Here is a 9,884-nt window from a genome sequence, read left to right on the forward strand (position 1 = left end):
AATAATCAATATCGGTCCTAGTCCGATGTAACCAAATACATCCGATCATATCTACTTGGTCAATGCCTTGGACAAGACATCACACCCCTAATGTGTAAGTAGATCATATCGTAGATTTCCTAATCAGTGAAAATCCAATGCACTGATCTAATCTAGGACTTGTTCTTTTGAACATATAATTACAACTATAATCCACTGTGACCTAGTCACCATAATTGTAACTATCCATATGTTCAGGATTTTATGAATGTTTGTATTAATTGAATAAACATGTAATAAAACAAGCGAACAATGCAATTGAATAAACAAAATGATTTCTACTTCTTTTATTGATAATAATAACGTGTTACATAAGAAAAATGGTTTTATTAAGGGCATAAAACCCAACAAAAGGTGCCGTAGGGACAAGTGAATGTTGTTTTTTCCTGGTCTTCCGGAGCTATAGAAATCTGGTTATAACCTGAATATCCGTCAAGAAAGCAGTAAAATTCCTTTCTAGCCAACCGATCCAACATTTGGTCAATAAATGGCAGCGGGAAATGGTCCTTCCGAGTGGCTTCATTAAGCTTCCTATAATCCATGCAAACTCGCCAACCAGTCACCGTTCTTGTGGGAATCAACTCATTGTTATCATTAGTCACTACTGTAACTCCTCCCTTTTTAGGGACACACTGAACTGGGCTGGCCCAAGAGTTGTCTGAAATCGGGTAAACTATGCCATAATCCAGCCACTTAATCACTTCTTTCCGAACTACCTCCTTCATGATGGGATTCAACCTTCGTTGCTGCTCAATAAAGTTATTATAGCCAGCTTCCAGCAGTATTTTATGCATACAAAATGTCAGGCTAATGCCTTTTATGTCTGCCATAGTCCAGCTGATTGCCCTATTATGCTTCTTCAACACTTCTAGCAGTAAACATTCAGCTTCAGCTCCCAAATACGCTGAAATAATCACAGACAGCGTTTCATTGTCCCCCAAGTAGGCGTATTTTAAATGGCTGGGCAGCGGTTTCAACTCCAGTTTTTGTGGTTCTTGGATAGAGGGCTTTGGAGGCTTAAAATTCCCTTCCGACAGATTTAAAGACTCAAAATGCTTGCTGAATTTCATGGCTGGTTTGCTGGACTCTACCCAAGTGACTTGGGACTCCTCTTCATTGCTAGATTCTTCATCATCCTCAAAGATATTCAGCCCCAAATCAGCCTTGCAAATTTCTTTATTAAAGGTTTCAGCCACAAGTGTCTCAAGTACACTCAAACTAGAACATTCTTCTATGTCATCCAGAAACTTCATGGCTTGGAAAACACTAAAGGTCACTTGTTGATCCTTCACCCTCATGGTAAGCTCTCCATTTTGCACATCAATCAGAGTCCTCCCTGTGGCAAGAAATGGCCTCCCCAATATTATGGGTACTTCTCGATCCGCTTCATAGTCAAGAATGATGAAATCGGTCGGGAATATGAACTTGTCAACCTGCACTAGTACATCCTCAATCTTCCCTTCCGGATGAGCCATTGATCTGTCCGCTAACTGCAATGTAACTGTGGTTGGCCGAGCTTCACCAATGCCCAACTTCTTGAAAATAGACATAGGCATTAGATTAATACTAGCACCCAAATCGCATAAAGCTCTTCCCACATCTCTCCCACCAATGGAACATGGAATTGTAAAACTGCCTGGATCTTTTAATTTATGAGGAATTTTGCTTTTCAACATAGCACTGCAACCTTCTGTTAGAGCAACTGTTTCGAACTCACCCAGCCTCCTTTTCTTTGTCAAAATATCTTTCAAGAACTTCACGTAGTTGGGCATTTGCTCCAAGGCTTCCACTAAGGGAACATTGATATGGAGCTGCTTCAAAACATCCAGAAACTTCCTGAATTGCCCATCTTGCTGTTGTTTTTTAAAACGTTGAGGAAATGGTGGAGGTGGCTTGTGTAAAGTCTTTTCTGCAGCAGAATGCTGACCCGATGCTGTATCAACTGGGCTGAATTCAGCAGCTGAACTTGCTGGTTTTTTACTCATTTCCCCTTCAGTTTGGATTGAAGTGGGCTCTTTGCTGCCTTTTGTTTTCTCATCATTAATTTCCAGAATTTTCCCACTCCGTAGATTAATTGCTTTGCAGTGTTCTTTACCATCCCTCCTTGGATTCTCGGTATCACTAGGCAAAGAACCTTGGGGCCTATTTTTCAGATCATTGGCCAGTTGCCCCAACTGAATTTCCAGATTGCGAAGAGAAAGTGCTTGGCTCTGAATCACAGCATCATTCTTTGCCATATAATTTCTCATTAAACTCTCCAAGGAACTAGATTGAGAGCCTTGAGATTGGTGAGGTTGTTGAGCCCTTGGTTGTTGAGAAAAACCTGGTGGACATGACTATTTCCCTTGTGCTGGCGCTCCACTTGAACGTGCTCCTTGACCCCCCCATGACAGATTTGGATGTTGCCTCCACGCTGGATTATAAGAATTTGAATATGGGTTGTTGTTGCGATTGAAGTTCTGATTACCCACATAGCAAACCGAGGCTGGATTTGAAGGGCAATTCTCAAAAGTATGCCCATCTCCACAATAAACACATGAAATTTCTGCACTTTGAATGGCAGCGGCTGGCTGAATATTTCCTCCCAAACTCAGATTCTTCAAGATGTTGGTCATTGAGGCCATTTGAGCTGTTAGAGCCGTTAATGCATCTACTTCAAGAACTCCCGCCACCTTTCTACTTGTAGGAGCTCTAGTGTTTGACCATTGATAGTTATTACTTGCAATCCTTTCCAAAATCCCAAATGCTTCGTTGTAAGACTTGGAAAGAATGGCTCCATTGGCTGAAGCGTCCAAGACCATTCGAGAGGCTGCATTGAGACCATTGTAGAATGTCTCCATTTGTATACAATGTGGGATACCATGGTGTGGACATTTTCTTAAAAGCTCTTTGAATCTTTCCCATGCGTCACTAGTGGACTCATCTTCCAGCTGCTGAAACGACATAATCTCACTTCTAAACTTTGCATTTCTCGTGGGAGGGAAGTACTTTCTTAAAAAAAATTCAGCCAAGTCATTCCAATTTGTCACCGAATCGGGAGGAAGGATGTTGAGCCATGATCTAGCTCGGTCCCTGAAAGAGAAGGGGAATAACTTCAGTCTTAGCGCCTCTTCACTTACTCCTTGTAACTTGAAAGAATCACTCACCTCCAAAAATGAGCGTAGATGGAGATGAGGGTCTTCCGTGGGCATCCCACTAAACTGCCCAACTATTTGGAGCATTTGAAATATGACAGGTTTGAGCTAAAACTGGGGTGCTTGTATTTCGGGCCTCACAATGCCCGGATTGAGCTCGTTGAACATAGGGGCAGCGTATTCCCTTATTGCTCTGGCTCTATCATCCGCCAAAACAATAGGATTAGCTATGTTCTGGGCGCCCCCTTCGTCTCCAACATTTTCAGCCATATTGCAGCGGCTTTTAGCCTTTTGTGCCTTTCTCCTTTTTCTGAAAGTACGTTCAATTTCGGGGTCAATAGGAGCAAGTTCAGATTCGTCTTGTTCGTTCATGCACTAGATTAAACCTGAGAAACGCACAACCCAAACAAGCATAATTAGAAACAAACAGAAATAAATTGCAAAAATAGTTGATAATACAGAATTTTAATTTTCAATCCACGGCAACGGCGCCAAAAACTTGTTGCGTAATTTTAAGCAAATAAAATGTGCAAGTGTACACAGTCGGCAACAAGTAATATAGTAGTAAGTTGAGTATCGTCTCCACAGGGATTGCAAAATCAAGCAAATGTAAAACCAACTAATCAACAATTTAAAATTAAAGGAAGAAATTATGAGAATGATTGTACTATCAATCTGAAATTAAATGACTGCAATTAAATCTATTTAAAAATATAACTAAAATGATAGCAAAATTGAATTCAAGAAAAAGTGTCTATGGATTGATAGATCTGAATAGCTATTTCCCCCTATGTTAATCTGCCCAGTTGTTACAGCATTCGTTCAGCAAAGTTGCACAGAGTTAACAAAATTCTAAGATAAGCACGTGAGATTTTCCCAAAACTCAGTGAATTAATTCTACAACTTGATTTAATACATTCCTATATTTAATCAGGTTGCAAAACAGCAATTACACACCAATTCTCAAGTTATACAAGGTAGCAAAATATTCCTATTTTACTCACTAAGGACAACCTAAACATGGTAATTCTCTTGCATCATCCAAGTTATTTCCACTAGATATAACCTTTCCAGAATCAGATCTAGCTAAGCAAATTGTTAGGCATGGCCAGTAATTAACAATCATTTAACATTCATCTCACTTGAATGAACAAAGGCAAGTTGCTAAACTCATGCAATTTTCATCATTAATTCATAACATCGGGTTCCATAGCCATTCAAATCTCAAAAGGATTAGCTCATGTTCAAACTGAAAATTACAACCCAAAACAGAAATTGTTCATCCATAGCAAATATTCAGTTCACAAATTATAGAATCAAGAGTATACACTACAGAAAAGAAAATATAGAAGAAAGAGAAGAAGTAGAATCGAGTTCTAGAGTCCTCCTCCTTCCTTGGCCGTGGGTCTCCTCTTATGGGGACTGCCTTTTTCTGTGTATATCTCTCTGCATCAGCTCTTTTCCCTCTTTCTTGTTTTATGAATAAAGGACTGTACTCCTTTTTCTTTTCCTTCCTGTATTACGGCTGTACTCTCCTTAAGGTACTTTTCTCTTCTCCTTCCTTAATTAGAAAGCCCATTTTCCTTTCTTGGTCCATTAGTCCACGCCACCTCAGCCAGCTGACCTAATTTTTAAGTGGGTGCCACGTAGGCGCTGAGATAAGTGAAGAAAGGTCAGCTGGCTCTTGTCCACGTCAGTCCCCAATTTCCAGATTTGCTAACACTTTGGCCTCCAGCATTTGAGCAGCATTTCCAGATTTTTGTCCCCTTTTTCCTTGGATTCCTTAGTTTCCCTTAGCGAGTCAAAAGTTCCTTTCCTAAACAACAAAACACACACAATTACTTAATTAATTACAATTACTACCAACAATTTACAAGACTCTTGAATTAACACACTAACTAGAAAAGAAAGGTAAAAGCTAAACAAACTTACAAATAACATCACACTCATTCCTCTTTTCACCCAAAATTCAAGTTCAAAGTTAATAAAAATAACTCTAAATCATAGAGTTATCAGTGATCAAAATTACTCTTGCTCCCGATCCATTTTCATTAGAAGACCCGTCAACATAAAGTTTCCACAACTCGCGAGCCAGGGTTATAACTTCGCCGTTGGCCATGCCAGTGCACTCCACTATGAAGTCTACCAAGACCTGTCCTCTTATGGTTGTCCTTGGATGATAAGTGATCTTGCATTGTCTGAGTTCAATGACCCATTTGAGCAGTCGATCTGAGGCTTCTGGTTTGGATAGGACTTGTCTTAGTGGTTGATCGGTAAGTACATGGATTGGGTGCGCCTAAAAATAGGGTCGGAGCTTTCAAGATGAGTGAATTAGGCTGAGAGCTAACTTTTCCATCAAGGGATATCTCGATTCTGCCCCCAGTAACCTTTTACTGACATAATACACGGGCCTTTTCACATTTCTTCTTCCCACACGAGTACCGCGCTTATGGTGTGCTCGGTCGTAGCAAGGTACAGGTACATAATTTCTCCCGTAATGGGTTTTGACAAGATGGGGGGTTCTGCGAGTTTCTTGAGCTCTTGAAAAGCCAACTCGCATTCCTTCGTCCATTCGAATTTCTTGCCTCCCCTCAAAAGGTTGAAAAATGGAAGACAACGGTCCGTAGATTTCGAGATAAACCTACTTAGCGCCGCCATCTTGCCAGTCAAACTTTGGACATCCTTATGCTTCTGAGGTGAAGGCATATCAATTAGAGCCTGGATTTTGTCTGGATTAGCTTCTATTCCCTGAGCATTTACAATGAAGCCCAGGAATTTTCTTGAAGATATTCCAAAAGAACACTTCTGAGGGTTAAGTTTCATGTTATATCTCCATAACACAGCGAAGCATTCTTCGAGGTCATCCACATGGTTATTGTTAAGTTGAGATTTAACTAACATATCGTCAACATAAACTTCCATGTTATTACCTATTTGTTCGGAGAACATCATGTTCATGAGTTGCAGGTAAGTGGCTTCAACATTTTTGAGCTCGAATGGCATGGCATTTTAACAATACAGCCCTTTGTCTGTTATGAAACTCGTATGCTCTTGGTCAGAGGCATGCATGGAAATCTGGTTATATCCATAATAGGCATCCATGAACGACATGAGTCCATGCCCTGCCGTGGCATCCATGAGCTGGTCGATTCGAGGTAAAGCGAAGCAGTCCTTAGGACAGGCCTTGTTGAGGTCTGAGTAGTCAATACAAGTCTGTCATGTCCCGTTAGGCTTCGGGACTAGTATCGGGTTGGCTACCCAATCGGGGTAAAAAGCATCCCTAATGAATTGGTTTGCTTTTAATCTGTTGACTTCCTCTTTAAGGGCCTTCTTCCTATCGTCATCCAGTAGTCTTTGCTTTTACTGCTTCGGCGGGAAGCTTTTGCCAATATTCAACACGTGACTCACCACATTTGGACTTATCCCTATCATGTCCGAATGTGACCATGCTAAGACATCCTGGTTCTTCTTCAAAAAAAAAATTAATTGCTATTTGGTTTCTTCGGGGAGGTTTTTCTCGACCTTTACTGTTTTCGGGGGTTCTGCTTCTTGGAGCATGATTTCTTTGAGCTCTTCCAATGGTTCGAGATCAGCTCTTTCCTCTATTCTTGGATCGATTTCTTCATCTATCTCAAAGACTGTCCCGTATTTATTCTGAATAACGACAAGCACTCGTGCACTCGTCTGCTTCTTTCCTCTTATGGAAATGCTATAGCATTCCCTTCCGGTTAATTGGTCTCCCTTCAATGTCCCGATGCCACTAGAAGTCGGGAACTTGAAGGACAAGTGCCTTACAGACGAGACTACCCCTAGCCCTACTAGGGCGGGTCTCCCGAGCAGCACGTTGTAGGCCGATGGCAGGTCCACTACTACGAACTCCATCATCTTGGTTGTTGAGACTGGGTAGTCTCCCAAGGTCACAGGGAGTTCAATGGACCCCATACAGGCAATCCCTTCTCCTAAAAAACCGTACAACGTCGTTGCACAAGCTTTAGGTCACGAAGCGTGAGTCCCATCTTTTCTAAGGTTGCCTTATAGAGAATGTTCATTGAGCTCCCATTATCAATAAGAACTCGATGAGTCCTCTTGTTCGCAAGCTGAAGAGTGATGACCAGTGGGTCGTTGTGAGGAAACTGAACAAGGGACGCATCGTCCTTAGTAAAGGTTATAGGCTGAGATTCAACCTTTTGGTACTTTGGAGCTCTGGGTTCGGGTTCATAAGGGGACCCGTCCCCAGTTTTCAGCTCGTTCACATATTGCTTTTGGACATTCTTGCCCGATCCTGCGAGGTGAGGCCCGCTCGTGATGGTTACCACATCTGCTCCCTAGCCCGGAAATTGTTGTTTTAAGCAGGTGGCATTGCAGGTGTCCTTTGGCTGGTAGGAGCCTGATTGTTGTTCTGGTTCCTGACATATTGCCTGAAGTATCCTCTCGAGATCAGACCTTCGATCTCGTCCTTCAGTTGTCTGCACTCATCAGTAGTGTGCCCAGTATCTTTGTGAAATCGACAGTATTTACTCGAGTCTCTCTTGGACTTTTGGTTTTTCATGGGGTCTGGACGCCTGAAAGGGACCTGGTTGTCATTAGCTAGGTAAATATTCTCCTGAGACTCGTTGAGCTTGGTGTACACCTTGTACACGGAGAAATACCTTTCCCCTTTCTTCTTCTTTCCCCCTTCCACCTCAGGGTTATTTCCTTCATTCTTCTTTCTTTTGGAACGGTTTTCTGCAGGGGGTTTCAAGGCTGATGGGTCTGCCGAGGTCGAGGCAGAGTTCACATTTGTCATTGTAGTTATAGGCTGAGAGGTCAGATTCAGTGTTGACCTCGCCTCTTCTACATTGACAAACCTCTGAGCTCGTCTATTAAACTTAGTTATTGACCTCACATGCTTCCTCTGCATATCTTCCCAGAGGGGACTTCCTGGCATTACCCCAGCTCAGACAGCCATTAAATGACCACTGTCGTCTACATCCCGAGGTCGGTGACTTCTAGATTGAATCTTGTAAGGTAGCTTTTCAGCATTTCATTTGGTTGTTGCCGGATATTGGTCAGGGTCGATGCCTCGGGTCTTATCCCGATCATGGCTCTAAATTTCTTCTTGAAATCTTTTGACAACTGCTCCCAAGAAGTGATTGAATGCCTCTTATATTTTTCGAACCAGTTTTTCGCTGGTCCTGTAAGCAATGCTGGAAACAGCATGCATCTGAGCTCGTAACGCACATTACTTGCTCTCATTATAGTGTTGAATGTACTTAAATATCTGTACGGGTCAGATTTCCTTTCAAAAGGTGGGACATGAGGAATCTGAAGCCCTTGAGGAAACAAAGTGTTGGAAATGTGGGGAGCGAATGGTTCGAGCTTCTCATCAGAATCTTCGTCCCTATTCTGACCTCACTCATTCTGTAAGAGCCTAAATGTTCTTTCCAATTGATCAATTATTTCCTGAACTGGATCCACAAGGGGTGTCTCCTAAAATTGGTTATCGTTGATCACAATTCCAGGCTCGCGCCTTCGCATGGGATCCTTGCGTCCATTTAGGCGATCTCTCAGGTCTGGGTTCGAGGGATTATCACTCCCCTGATTTTGATTCAGGTGTTCCCGTAGGTCAGGGTGGTTCCTTTGGTTCCCAGTATTTCTGCATCCTTGATCATACATACTGACTGATCTGGTGTCCCCTGAGTCGTCCCTGGCGAGGCTCGTTGCATGATTGCTTCGAGATGGATTCCTTTCAGGCTGCCTCATCTCTGCAGTGCGAGACCAAGACATTTGGCTTCTCGTAGGCTAGGTGCCTCTCCATTCTCTAGTAGTTTTTCCATTCCCCTGCTTCCATCTAGCCTGTCTTTCCCTATCACCTTTAGTCAGTTGTGTGCTTCTCCAAGGCGGTGAGGGATATCTTATTGGAGATGGAGGGAATCGTATGGGTGATGGTGGGGTCTGGATGGTCCTGAGTTCGCCTATGCCGGCTCGGTAACATTCTGTGTGTTACCAGGATTCTGAGTCCAAGCCTCTGCAGGGGCTCGGTTATTCCCAGTTTCAGCTGGTAACTCAGTAATTGAGTTGAGCGGAGCTCTAGCCTGGGTATTTCTTTGGGGCCTCGAGGGAGCAAGCTGTTCTGCTGGTGGCGGAGGTTGCTTCGTTCTTCTTGTGGCAGCGTTTTTGCGAGGTCGCCCACGAGGCCTGCGGGGAGGAACATGAATGTCTCGCGGAGGTGGGGCTTGGACATCAGGCGGAGGTTGGGGTTGAGCCACTTGCGCCTCCGCAGCTAATCTAGCTAGCTCCTCGTTACGTTTTTTGGCCTTAGCCAATTGCTTTCTTAACTGTCGATTTTTGAGTTCCACTATGGGGACATACCGCTCGAGATTATAGTGCATGTCCTCGTCGTCCCTGGGAGCCGGAGGTCCTCAAGAATCGGAGGACTCACTTCGCTCTTCTGGTTCTGGATTCTTCATCGGCTGTTTCCCAGGGCGGTGTGGATAGTTTTCTTCGGGAATAGTCAGATCATTTGCCGCCATAGCTAATCAGGGATTATACTGCTTAAGGCTCTCAATGAAAGCACCAAAATGTTGATGCCATTTTTCGTCAACTGGTAAATGTAGAGCAATTAAACAATAAGAGCTATGGCGCAGATGAATAATATGGCAGAACAACAAAAGTTTTACATGGTTCAACAATTAAATCTGCCTAGTCCACGAGTCTATTTTATTTAGACTT

At 42.9% G+C, this 9,884-nt stretch overlaps 2 protein-coding genes and 1 non-coding gene across 3 annotated transcripts; 1 reads left to right on the plus strand and 2 right to left on the minus strand.

Moving 5' to 3' along the window:
* Positions 1 to 368: 368 nt before the first annotated feature.
* On the minus strand, positions 369 to 2,276 carry LOC133784905 (uncharacterized). The gene has a single exon (XM_062224172.1). The coding sequence runs from the start codon at positions 2,274 to 2,276 to the stop codon at positions 369 to 371; it is 1,908 nt and encodes a 635-aa protein (XP_062080156.1).
* Positions 2,277 to 2,375: 99 nt separating this feature from the next.
* On the minus strand, positions 2,376 to 3,260 carry LOC133784906 (uncharacterized). Its single transcript, XM_062224173.1, has one exon. The coding sequence runs from the start codon at positions 3,258 to 3,260 to the stop codon at positions 2,376 to 2,378; it is 885 nt and encodes a 294-aa protein (XP_062080157.1).
* Positions 2,896 to 3,002, plus strand: LOC133787445 (small nucleolar RNA R71). The gene has a single exon (XR_009872467.1). It is a non-coding gene; the product is annotated as a small nucleolar RNA R71 (small nucleolar RNA).
* Positions 3,261 to 9,884: the final 6,624 nt, after the last annotated feature.

This window comes from Humulus lupulus, chromosome 6, assembly GCF_963169125.1.
Source record: "Humulus lupulus chromosome 6, drHumLupu1.1, whole genome shotgun sequence".
In the NCBI taxonomy this organism is placed as follows: domain Eukaryota; kingdom Viridiplantae; phylum Streptophyta; class Magnoliopsida; order Rosales; family Cannabaceae; genus Humulus; species Humulus lupulus.

Bases quoted from the DNA above. Each gene is read 5' to 3' on its own strand.
- LOC133784905 (XM_062224172.1), bottom strand. From the start codon at position 2,276: ATGGCAAAGAATGATGCTGTGATTCAGAGCCAAGCACTTTCTCTTCGC.
- LOC133784906 (XM_062224173.1), bottom strand. From the start codon at position 3,260: ATGCTCCAAATAGTTGGGCAGTTTAGTGGGATGCCCACGGAAGACCCT.